At 28.2% G+C, this 13,171-nt stretch overlaps 4 protein-coding genes across 4 annotated transcripts; 2 read left to right on the top strand and 2 right to left on the bottom strand.

The window, feature by feature from the left end:
* The first annotated feature begins 488 nt into the window (after window positions 1-488).
* Window positions 489-2,448, top strand: LOC118444325 (odorant receptor 13a-like). Its single transcript, XM_085661098.1, has 6 exons — window positions 489-937; window positions 1,049-1,301; window positions 1,371-1,474; window positions 1,574-1,901; window positions 2,041-2,306; window positions 2,380-2,448. Exons 1-6 carry the CDS (start codon window positions 743-745, stop codon window positions 2,446-2,448), a joined length of 1,215 nt encoding a protein of 404 aa, XP_085517224.1. The 5' UTR covers window positions 489-742.
* A 507-nt stretch (window positions 2,449-2,955) lies between these two features.
* On the bottom strand, window positions 2,956-5,223 carry LOC118444324 (glutathione S-transferase 1-1-like). The gene is made up of 6 exons (XM_035872492.2): window positions 5,069-5,223; window positions 4,192-4,340; window positions 3,960-4,018; window positions 3,747-3,888; window positions 3,313-3,477; window positions 2,956-3,153 (listed from the first exon to the last, which is right to left on the bottom strand). Exons 1-6 carry the CDS (start codon window positions 5,121-5,123, stop codon window positions 3,007-3,009), a joined length of 717 nt encoding a protein of 238 aa, XP_035728385.2. The 5' UTR covers window positions 5,124-5,223; the 3' UTR covers window positions 2,956-3,006.
* Window positions 5,224-6,957: 1,734 nt separating this feature from the next.
* On the top strand, window positions 6,958-9,494 carry LOC118444293 (4-vinylanisole receptor-like). The gene is made up of 7 exons (XM_085661081.1): window positions 6,958-7,061; window positions 7,286-7,801; window positions 7,936-8,188; window positions 8,337-8,440; window positions 8,507-8,836; window positions 8,908-9,183; window positions 9,348-9,494. The coding sequence occupies exons 2-7, from the start codon at window positions 7,598-7,600 to the stop codon at window positions 9,405-9,407; spliced, it is 1,227 nt and encodes a 408-aa protein (XP_085517207.1). The 5' UTR covers window positions 6,958-7,061; window positions 7,286-7,597; the 3' UTR covers window positions 9,408-9,494.
* Window positions 9,495-10,099: 605 nt separating this feature from the next.
* LOC146872587 (glutathione S-transferase 1-1-like) lies at window positions 10,100-12,206 on the bottom strand. Its single transcript, XM_085661085.1, has 5 exons — window positions 12,066-12,206; window positions 11,669-11,727; window positions 11,453-11,594; window positions 10,762-10,929; window positions 10,100-10,627 (listed from the first exon to the last, which is right to left on the bottom strand). Exons 1-5 carry the CDS (start codon window positions 12,204-12,206, stop codon window positions 10,484-10,486), a joined length of 654 nt encoding a protein of 217 aa, XP_085517211.1. The 3' UTR covers window positions 10,100-10,483.
* Between the last annotated feature and the right edge of the window lie 965 nt (window positions 12,207-13,171).

The following is a 13,171-nucleotide window of genomic DNA, read 5'->3' as shown; positions in this document are numbered from 1 at the left end:
AATATTTTCATTTCAGTTCAAAAATATATACAAGCTCATTAAAGTACACTGATTATTTCACATTGATTTAGCACTCGGATCAAAATCGTTTCTATCATTCTTCGTCATTCTGATCAAAACCGTGACATTGTGATTACTTTTTTTTTTTTTTAGATCAGATCAGAATTTTCTGCATATGACGCGAAACGCTTGATCGCACGATCACGACTCTCGAAAAGTGAACGATTGATCATAGAGTCCATGGCAAACGACGAGATAACAGTCTATCTCTATGCTTTCTAAATTGTCAGCCATCAGTATTTTTCGTATCAGAGAAAATTGGAGGATTTGGCAAAGGAAAGGAAAGAAGAAAAAGGAAAGAAAAACAAAAAAAAAAAAAAGAGAAAGAAATAGAAAAAAAAGAAAAAAATAAGAGAAAAAGAAAAAAAGAGTCCAAAGTTCGAAAAACGTTCGATGTCTTCGATCATTATGAATTCAAAAAAGATGAATATTATATGGGATCAGTCGTACGATAGTTGTTCGTATGAAAAGCCTATGTTATTAGAATGACAGGTTGACAGGTATCATTGGATCTTGACGAAAGTTGACAACAGATCAAAGACAAGTCCAACTAGGTGAGCTGTTATTACGATAATCGCTTGTCACGAATCAACGTCAAAAGTTTTCTCTATCGTTTCGTATTCGGAGATAGATAAGTCGTAACTGACTTGAATTGAATCAAATCGAATCAATTTGTATCACAATGCTAAATCACAAGAGAAAAGATATTTCGATAATCTTAACTACTTTTTTCATGAAATTTACTGGCTTTTGGTTAGCCGTCAATCCGAAGGAACAATTTCGACGACGTATAGCTTTTTATTATAACGTCGGTGCCGTATCATTCGCCGTTTACGTCGAGATAACTGATTTTATTTATTCCCGTAACAATTTCACCGTAAGTATAAATTATTTCTATCATCTTTAATATCCATTGTATATCGTCATCGATTCCATATTAATATTATTAATAAATTTTTCTTCTTTTTTTTTTTTTTTTTTGTTTTAGGAAGCGATATATATATTGTGCAACACCATGACGCTCGTAATGGTTCTAACTAAAATGTTAATATTAACCTTACATCGTACGAAATTTATGTATCTGATAAAATACATGCAAGATCAATTTTGGAATTCTGTTTATCAGCACGACGAAAATATTATCGTAGAAACTTGTAGAAAGCAATGCACATATTTCGTTTGTTCGTTTATTTTTTTTGCTTTGGGTACTGTTTTTGGTTACATGATAACACCGATCATTGGTAAGAGATAATATAATAAAAAAAAATTATTTCGAAGGAGATGATTAATTAATTTTAATAGTTTTTAAGAAAACATTGGTAAAAATGAAACCGACAGGATATTACCATTTACAATGTGGATTGATTTTCCTTTTTCAACGTCGCCATATTTCGAGATAATGTTCGTAATACAGGTATTTAATTAATCATAAGATATTCAATTATAACCATTATAATATAGTTTAATATTATTTTAGAAATTTTTTTTCTCTTTGTCTTGCATTATATTCTAGATTTTATCACTTTATGGGGTTGGCATTTGTTATTTTTGTTTCGATTGTTTATTATGCATCATGAACATACATACGGCAGGACAGTTTCGTATTTTGCAATATCGTCTTATTAAAATTTATCAAGAAAACGATAACCGTAATTATAATCATATTAATCATTTACAAGATGTTTACAATAGATTTAAGGGACTTGTGATACAGCATCAAATGCTCATCAAATATTCCAAGGATTTAAATCACGTGTTTACTTTTATTACGCTCGGCCAGGTATTAATATTCAGTATATTGATATGCCTAGTGGGCTATGAAATATTTATAGTGAGTAAAAGTATTTATTTAAATATCAAATGTTATCGTTAAAATTATTATATCTTTTTTTTCAATACATCAAAATATCTTTGCCAATAAGTTTTTATATTAAAAAAAAAAAAAAAATAATTTTTATAAATTATTAAAGGCAGAGGCAGCTCCTATCCGACGTGCCGTTTTTATATTTTATATAATAGGTACAATGACCCAACTAATGATGTTTACATACAGCTGTAATATATTAACAGAAGAGAGCATGAATATAGCTGTGGCAGCATACTCGTCATCATGGACATCTATGCCTATAAATAAAATTGGTAAATTGTTAAGGAAAGGTTTATTCATTATTATTATAAGAGCTCAAAAACCTTGCGTCCTATCAGCCGGTGGATTTTTCTCCGTATCTTTGGAAACTTATACAGCAGTAAAATTTATTTTATCTTATGTTAAAAAATTAATCAGAATTATTTTTAAATTAAATATTATTACATTTACAGGTAATAAGTACCGCAATGTCCTATTTCACATTACTCAGACAACGGAGTTTGGAAGTAATTGGTGTCTAATTGATATATATATATATCCTCGTAAAGAATTAAACTTATAATAAATTATAATATTAATAAAATAGTATAGTATAATATAATAGTATAAAGTAATACAATTATATGATAAATTATTAATACATTTTTAATTTTTCTTATCATTGTATTAAAAATGAGAAATAAAATTTTATGTTATCTATCGAACTATTGAATTACCGATATGATAATATCAATGAACTGTATTATCGACAATTAGTATCTTTCTAGAGATTCTATTAATAGATAAGATAGAAATCATTTATATCATCATATAATACTTACTGATCATTCGAGATAAGTGATTTAATTTAAATAGTATGTATCCAATGTTTTGTAATTTATTTGTAAATAATTTTTTTTCTATATAATAACAAAGTATTGGAAGTAAAAAAAAAAAAAAAAATAGAAAAAAAAGAAAAAAAAAAAAGAAAACAAAAAAGAAACAATCACAAATTTTTAAAAAATTTCATTAATAATAAATAATATGTATATTTGTTTACTTTTTCTTTTTTTTTTTTTTTTTTTCATACGATGAAAAATTTACTTCTTCTTCTTGAGAGTATCCATTAAATTTTTAAAAGCTTTTAGACTCTCAGTACGAATTTCATCGTATTTAACAATTTCAGCCTTCATACGCTTGTACCATTTAGTAATATGCGGAAATTTACTAAGATCGTAATCCATTAACTGCAAAAAAAAAGAAAAGACAAAAAATGATAACGAGATAACAAAGAACGTCAACAAAGTTATATAATAAATAAATTATGTTAGATGAAACGAATAGGAGCGCTTGTTTTTGTTTTTTTTCTTTTTCTTGTTTTGTGTTTTTTTTACTCCTCTTTTTACCTCAAAATTAGAAATGGTGACAGCAATAGAATGATCAGCTATCGTCATATTTTTACCAGCCACGTAGGTCTCATTTTCTAAAAATTTATCAAGGAATTCAAGAACCTTTTCCAATTTTTCATATTTGGTTTGATCCTTAGGTGCTCCAGCGAAGATCGTTGGATACTATTCAATCAAAGATATCATTTATAAATATGTCATATATATTATTATTACTATTATTTAATAATGTTATCATATTAATATTATATATATATATATATATATATATATTATAGAAATAATAAATAATAAATAAAAAATAGAAAGAAAATAATTAATATATATATATATATTAATAATATATAATATATAATATATAATATATAATATATAATATATAAATAATATTAATATATATATATATATATGTTATAGAATAATTATTAACTTACATAATAATCAGCAAAAGCTTGATACAAATTGTTCGCATCGAAAAACAATCTTTGATTAACAATAGCACGTTTCTTTGGATCCTTTGGATACAATGAATCATTTTTACCATACTGATCAACTAAATATCCCATAATTGCACGACTGTGAGAAACGATTACTCATTAACATACGTAACAATTAACAATAGTAATAATGCAAGATAATAAAAATACCTTTCGGATAAGTGAAAACCATTGTCATCGATGGTAGGCACAGTATGTTGAGGATTTATCTAGGATATTTTGAAATTGCATTTGTTAAATGTTGAAACGATCAATTGACAGAAAGAAACAGAAAGAAAAAAAGAAAAGGAAAGAATATAGAAAAATATTTGAAAGTTTTAAGATATTTAATCGATATTTAATCGATATTTAATCGATATTTAATTGATATTTAAATAATTACCTTTAGAAATTCTGGTTTGAGTTGTTCACCATTCATTAAATTAATTTCTTTCAAATTCAAGGTAACACCGACAGACGCTGCTGTTAAACGAACCGCAGCGCATGGCGCACTTCCTAGTGCTTGATAAAGATCGATCGGCATATTTTTTTCTATAAATTTTAAAACAAACGTCAAATCATATCACTATTATCAGATATATATATATATATATTTTTTTTTACGAAATTATTACATCGCCATAATGATTTTATCTGCGGTCAAATATGTAATAAATAAAAATTTGCTTATCACGAATCGAGAAAAATTCTTATCTCGTTGATTATTTTAATCTTCTTTCGTACGCAAACTAAATATAATACTGTTGAAAGTGTCATAATATCGTTCCGTCCAAATGACATTTGTTCCATTGAAAATCGATTACGTAATATTGAAATAAAAATGAAAATGATATATTCGAACGTAGTAAAACGTGCCACGTAGTTTTTTTTTTTTCCTGTTATTGAAAAAAGCCCACGTATATCTAATAACATTCTCTTTAAAATTCATTATTAAAACACGTAGTTTTACTTTCGAAATATTAACTCATTAAGGATAGTTAACACTTCTACATATCATATAACGTAACATATGTATGTATCTGTTCAAGGACAAATAAGTGGAATATGTTCTCTCTCTCTCTCTCTCTCTCTCTCTCTCTCTCTCTCTCTCTCTCTCTACGTGTTTCTCTTAGTTTTATCTCACAATTATAAAACGGAAAACTTCGATTTAACGTTCACTGAATCACCAAGATCGAAATTGAAATAATTTCACTAAATTTCTCGATTGAAACATTATTGTTAAGAGTTATATATTTTTCATAATAATTTATTGAACCAACCTGTATCGTTGAGTTTCTCGTTGATACGTTGAATAGCAATAGTCTTTATGATCATACGTCGGTTCTCCAAACTCTCTATATAAATATGACCTGTTACTACAGTGCTGCCTCTCTGTTGTTAACAAGTATTGAGATAGTAGGGATGGAAGGGGGAAGGGATGGAGAGAAGAGAGAAGAGAGAAGAGAGAAGGAAAAGCAAAGAGCCAGAGATATATCGATCATGTTAGTTACTTTTCAAATCTGATGATTCACGATGATTCTCATGCGCGTTGCCATTTGTTCTTGTTCGATAAGAATCATTGCATATTCCTGTTTAGATTTTGTTGAGTCATTTATTTTTATCTTTTTTTTTTTTATATTCTATTTATTTATTTTTTTTTTTTTTTTTTTTTTTTTGATATTTTTTATCATCAGTCATGTAAAAATGTGTTCTTTCTTACTTGATATGATAATAGTACACGTTCAATTTTGTTGGTATTTTTTTTTTCTTTTCTTCTTCTTTTCGAAAAGAAAAAAGGAAAAGTCAAAAAAAAATCGAGGAACGTTCATCGATAGATTAATTAATCATTAGAATGAATAGATAAATATAATTTTTATCAAACAAGAATAATTATCGTACGTTGATTTGTTTATTTCCTTTTTTTCTTTTTTATTTTTCAATTTTAGTTAAACGTCTCTATCCTATTCCTTTTAATTTTCTTCCATTTTATTTTTGCGAATAATTTACCAATTAAATTATTCGATTAATTCTCATTGCTATGACTGACTCGATGAGTAATTTTTCTTTTCTGTCTCGTTTTTCTTTCACTTCTATTTAATAGTTTTTCATCAATCGTGACTCGTAAGGATTGCATATATTATTATTTTATAAATAGTTACAAGGCTATTTGATTGCATTTAAATGACACTGCGATATTTGTCTATTTAATCGAATACGTCTGAGTGATGTCTGATATTTAAACAATATTGTTATTACATTATTACAACAATATTTATTATTATTATTATTATTATTACAACAATATTATTATACATTATTAACTACGTTAAGAAAATGATTAATTTATTTATTTAAATTTACGAATTTTATTGAAGTATTTTAGTATTTCAACTGTACGCGCACGCGTTTTCGTGTGTGTCCGTGTCCGTGTGTGTGTGTGTGTGTTTGTACTTGCGTAAATTACAAAATACATAATTATCTTGAAAAGGATCGCTCCAATAGGAAACTATTAAGTTGTTCGAAAAGTTGAAGCATTCATTATTCAGCACTTTTGCGTTAGCCTTCGATAGAAACCTCAAGGATTTTAACTCGATTTAATATGTTTATTATAAATTGCGGCACAATATGCGTTATTATTTCGAAAAATAATAATTGACGATTTCTTTTTCACGAAAAATGTTCGTTATCGCGTGACATTTTCTTTATGTTCTATCTTTCTTTTTTTTTTTTTCTTTTTATTATCGAACCTGATATCATTCCTAATTTTCAGTTAAATTAATAAAATACTTTTTAATATTTATCGTTGGTGTACGATGAATAAGAATCCTCTGGAATGTTTAACAGGAAACAGGTTTTTCTCTACGGACAAAACCGGATCGTAGGAATGTATTTTTCTTGCTTTGGTAATCGTTCGGCTCTATGTGAAATTGACGGTTCTTATATAACTTAGTGTTAACTTGCGGAAACGAATTGCAGTGCGATTTGAAAGATCTTTATGAAACAATAATAAATTGTAAAAATAAATTCTTTCGAACTTAATGAAACGAATTATTTCAATTAATTCAGATAATATGTTGACAAAAAGTTTGCAAGAATTATTAATTCGATGAGAATCTTTGAAAAATGTTAAACATTGGACGAGATAGGACGTTTAAAAATTTGAATAATTTATATTTATCTTATTGTTTATTAAATAAATGTCTTACTGTACCATCCGTCGATAATGTAGATCGCAATAAAATCCTCTTATCGATCGTTGATTCAACGTCGTAGGTAAGACAAATATTTTTTTCGTTACCTATAGATTTTCTTAAATTTATTTATTTATTTATTTATTTTTTTTTTTTCTTTTCGATAACTTCACTTATATTTTACAAATTTGTAAAAATAGTTCACTTTTTGTTTTTGTTCTTTTTTTTCTTTTTTCTATTTTAACAAATAAACGACACCAACAAGTTAATCCGAAAAATAATTTGTCGATCCTTTTCTCACGACAGTGCGATATAAAACTGTGCGAAAAATCAAATAGAACAAAATGAAGAAAAAGAAAGAAAAGAAAAAGGAAAAAGAGGGAACAATAATTGACGTTATTTGCGTAAGATGAATTTGCACGAAGTACGTAGAAATTACTTGATAGTTGAAAGTAATACCGATTGATCGTTGGAAAATCATACGTGATTATATGGTACCCTGGGGCATATTACTGGATAAGTGTCCATCAATCTCTTATAGAGCCTAGAAACAAGACTTAGGAGTTAGAATTGACTAGGAAACTCTCTCTAAGTCTTTGTCATAGATGATATTATCCCATGGATAGAACCATGATAAAGAAAGACAGGTATCTATCGGTTACGATAACGCGTATCTTTATGAAATTTATTGGCTTTTGGTACGTTGAAACTTGGCGGGAACAAATGTTCCTTCACTTAGCCCTTTGCTATGCTGTTCTAGCAATTTGCTTTGCAATTTGTGTAGAAGTCGTTGACCTCTATCATTGTATAGGTGACTTTTACGTAAGTGAAGGTACTTCTTCTATTTTTTTCCCTTTTTTCAATCATATTCAATACGATCGACATTATACAACCTTCGTTCGATAATGCGTCAAAGATTTCTTTTATCAAATTGAACATCTATATTATATCTTTAGGCATTAACTTATAATTTGTGTGCGACGATGCTTTTGATCATGATACTCGTGAAATTTGGCAATTTTATATATTATCGTAGTATCGTTTTAAAGCTGATACGTTACGCCGAGGATAATTTTTGGAAAATAGAATACGATAAGATCAGTGCAAAAATATTAGAGGAATATGACAAACGTGGTGTATTCATGACATATTCATTTACCTTGATCGTTCAATTGGCATCTTTTAATTACATCTTTGCACCTTTATTCGGTGAGTGATATCATGATTATTATTATGATTTATAATCTCTTATTGTGAATAGATTATAATAAAATGAAATAAAATTAATGTAAAATAAAATAATATAATATAACTTGTATTTATTTGTATCATTTTAATCGCTATTAAAAAATAATAGAAAATATTGGAAGAAACGAGACGGACCGTGTGTTGCCTTTTAAATTGTGGGTTAATTTACCAATTAAAGTGACACCTTATTACGAGATAACATATACCATTCAGGTAAAATGATTTTTATTAAAACATTATAATAACAAATTATTTTCATATAACGTATTAATATTTCAGTCGTTGTCGACATTTCATTCCGGAATTTGTACATTTTGTTTCGACAATTTCATTTGCACGTTCAACATACACGTAGCAGCACAGATGAAGATATTAGCACACAGATTGGAAATGATCTCTGAAAGGTATATCAACTCGATGACAAATGACACATCAATGTCCATAGAGGAGGCAGGTCAGCTCGCATTAATGGACTTACGAGATTGCGTATTGCAACATCGTGCATTAATTTCTTACGTTGATGAGATGGAACGTGTATTTACTGTTATATTGTTCGGTCAATTAATATTATCAAGTTTAATTATATGTTTCGGAGGCTTTCAATTTCTTGTAAGTTATAATTTCTTTAATGATGCATCATCAAAGAAATAATTATCCCAAGGGAATATTGTAACTTCTAGGCTGCTGAAGTGTTAGTAAGAAAATGCATATTCGCCATTTACTTCACCGGAAGCCTTTCCCAGCTCCTTATATACACTTGGACGTGCAACGATATAATAGTGCAAAGTTCAGAACTCTCAGAAGCAGTGTATAACTCTCGTTGGTATCTTGTGCCAAACGAGGGAAAAGGGAAAGCGTTAAAATACGGTGTAAGCATGATCATGCTTAGGTCACGTCGGCCGTGTGTCTTGACGGCTGGTGGATTCGCAATAATGTCCTTGGAAACCTTTACTGGGGTAAGTGCAAAGCAACATATATATATATATATATATATATATATATATGTATATATATATATGTATATGTATATATAGAGAGAGAGGTTGAGAATCGAGAGAAAATTATGTCACTTGAGAATTCGTCCAAAAGGGTATTACAAATTTATATTTATATACTACAGATACTGAGCACGTCGATGTCATATTTCACTTTATTAAGACAAATGAGCGAAGAGAAATAATAATCTTAAGGTATAATGTAAATTTATAAGATTGATGATTGAAATATCTGTGACGAAAAGGAAATAAACAGGGAAAGGAATAATACTAATTATAATAATGATAATAATAATAATAATAATAATAATAATGACAACATTAATAATAACAATAATAATAATAATATAGTTGTAGATCTTTGCAAATGATAAATAAAATATCCCAATAAATATATTAATCAATATTGAATTGTAATCAATAACAATACTAGATTTTATTTGGAGAATCAGGAACAATCAAGATATATTTACTCCTGTTTAATACATAATGTCTCTATGTTAGATTGATAGTAAGCATGTAGTAAGCACAAGTCAAAGGGTGATGATTGATCAAAGGGTTGTCACACGGTGTCACGATATCGCATAGAATCTTGCATTATTACGATAATCGCTCTCAAGCGATTCCCATCGAAACTCGGTTATTGCCGCTATCGATGATATCCTCCTATCGAATAATATCATAGTCAATCTCACGGGGTGGGGGCGGGGCGATAAAATACGCTTCGATAATCTTGATTATCTTTTCCCTGATATTCGTCAGCTTTTAACCCCGACAATCAATATATATATATATATATATATATATATATATATATATATATATATGTATGTATATAATGGATGAACTATGTATTAGTATCTTGTCATTATCTATATATATACGACACTAAACTTTTATTAACTATACACCATTTTACAATTGCTTGATATTTAATGAAGATATATGTATATATATACTATTACTACTACTACTACTACTACTACTACTACTATTACTATTACTACTACTACTACTACTACTACTATTACTATTACTACTACTACTACTACTACTACTAATTGAAATTATTATTGACAAGTTCGAAAAGTTTTCTTTTTTTTTTTCATCTTCTTTCTTACTTTTCTTTTTTCTTTTCATTCGACAAAGTAGTTAATCTTTGCGTGCTAATAAATAGAATGAACAAAAGTTAGATGAAAGGTAACAATGATAAAGCAAAATATATCCCCTTGTAGACGCCAAACAATAATGGGATTAAAATTTACTGAGACATCCTATCAGCGGCCAACTTTTTTAATATTTCAAGACCTTCCACGTTCGCCTTTCGATATCCAGGAGCTGAGCTTTTAATTCTGTCCATCCACTTGGAGACGTATTTATATCTAAAGACATCGAATCCGAACGCCTGCAAAATATATGAAAATAATAAGAGATATTACGTCGTAATTGATAAAATAATTTTCAATTGTTCTTTTTTCTTTATCTAATTTTTTTTTTTTTTTTAATCTTATTATCGCAATAATTATTTCCAATTTAAACCTCTCCAGTGGATACGCTCGATGCCAATGCCAAATCGGCGATCGTTAAACTACGACCAGCTACGTAATCCTGATCCTCGAGAAATTTGTCCAATAGATCGAAAGCATTTTTTAGCTTTTCGTATTGTTCCTCGTCGTAACTCTTCGCGCCGTGGAACACCACAGGATACTAAAAATCAAAAGTTCCTTTTAACTTAGTCCCATCGAACGATCCATTTTATTACGATCTTCTTCCCCAATCCTCGTCTACCTTTCAATGTGAAGGAAAGAAAAAAAAATTGGAAGAGTCGAATATTCGAACCGAGTTATTCATGATTTATTAGAAACGATCTAGAAAATGTTTCTTTTTCTTTCTTTCTTTCTTTCTTTCTTTCTTTTTTTTTTTCTTTTTTTTTTTACGAAGTCAGCCTTATTATCCCCATTATCACGAATATGGCTACCAATGTGAAACTTAATTACGTTCCATTTTTAATTTCTCCTTTTTTCTACCGACGTTTAGCCACCCTACTTCGATCGGTATTGGGAAGAGAAGGAGGAGGGCGGGAAGCGGGGAGGAGGTGGAAAGGGTGTTGGGGGATAAAAGGAAGGAAGGAAAAAAAAAGAAAAGAAGAAAAAAACAAAAAAAGAAGTCGATAATGGAATTTCAAATATTTTCAAATATTCGTAGGTATTCATTTATTATCTTTACGTACGTAGTAAGAACTGAGATTTTTGTAAAGCTTCCCAATGTCGAAGTATAATCTTTGATTGACCAATGCACGTGATACTGGATTTTGCGGATATAATCTTTCATTTTTTCCATATTGATCTACCAAATAACACATGATCGCTCGACTGAAATTAATTACTAATTAATTTGATATTCCAATGATATAGCGTTTGAATTAATATTAATAGATAATATTAACCTTTCCGAGAGTTTGTAATCACCGTCAACGAGAAAAGGTATAGTCCTTTGAGGATTCAACTAAAAAGGCAATAAAAATTTTAATGGACGAAGCTAATAATAATAATAACAATAATAATAATAACAATAATAATAATAATAATAATAATAATAATAATAACAATAATAATAATAATAATAATAATAGTAGTATCAAATGAATCCCGATACAAATTAATTAGATGGATTTTTTTGGACATCACTACTTTGAAAAAGAATTCCTATAAATTTCAATATGTATATTGAAAGATAAAATTGATGAATTCAATTTTATCACGAGGTATATTCATTTCTCTTAAATAATTCGACTGCAAATTAGACCATAAATATTCTAATAAATGCGATTTAATTATTCTCACCTGTTCGTATTCCGATTTGAGGTGTTCGCCAGTGAACAAATCGATTTCCTTTAAATTCACTGACAAACCGAGTGCTTCAATGGTTAATAAAACAGCACGACAGGGAGAGCTCATTGGTAAATAATATAAATCCAAAGACATACTTTATTTGATCTGTGTATAAAATTAGCCTCCAATTTTTCGTCCTAGTTAAATAGAAAATATCAAATAAATAATACGATAAAGAAGACGGACGGACGGATAAATAAAGAACGACCTTAATTAGTCTGCATAAATTAACACGTTATATAATTGACTAAATCTTTTTTTTTCTTTTTTTTTTTTTTTTTATACTAGACGATAAAAAAAGACTATCGTTCTTTTTATATTAATAGAAATATAACGATACGAATAAATATTATTACATTATTTATGAATATAAATTCATTTTAAATTGTAATTAACGAATATCAATTACTATATATATACATATATATATATATATATATATATATATATATATATATATCACAAGAATATTCTTTTGGAATTAGTGGCTAATAAATTAATATACGATTAAGCGAAACAACGGGATGAATATTATTTAAATTTATATTTCGAATACCGATTAATCACAGTCAAAAATATATATATATATATATATATATATATATATATATCGTAAAATATCGGCACGTGTCTTCTGCAAAATTGAATAAATGGAGACACACGTTTGTACATATACATATACATCTACATATACAAATACATACATACGTATACATACATGTACATACATATATATATATATATGTACACTAATACATATAGAGACTATAGTCGGTATTAACGACGGATCGATGCCTCCTGATAAACTATTCAGACTCGTATTAGCATGAAACCAAGCTGGATGGATCGATGCTCCTGCGTTTATGTGGCTTCGTGCTAACCAAACGTTCGAGTATAAAATGTCAAAATTGTAAATGATTTATCGAATTCAATCTCCCCCATCTCTCCCATAATTATCCTCTTATTATTACAAACAAGAAAAGAAATATATACATAATAATCTTTATTTCTATATTCCCTTTTTTTACGTACATACATTTACATATATCACGATTTTA

This window comes from Vespa mandarinia, chromosome 13 (genome assembly GCF_050613455.1).
Source record: "Vespa mandarinia isolate Hongniang chromosome 13, ASM5061345v1, whole genome shotgun sequence".
NCBI lineage: Eukaryota > Metazoa > Arthropoda > Insecta > Hymenoptera > Vespidae > Vespa > Vespa mandarinia.
This window is presented reverse-complemented; position numbering and strand designations above follow the sequence as displayed.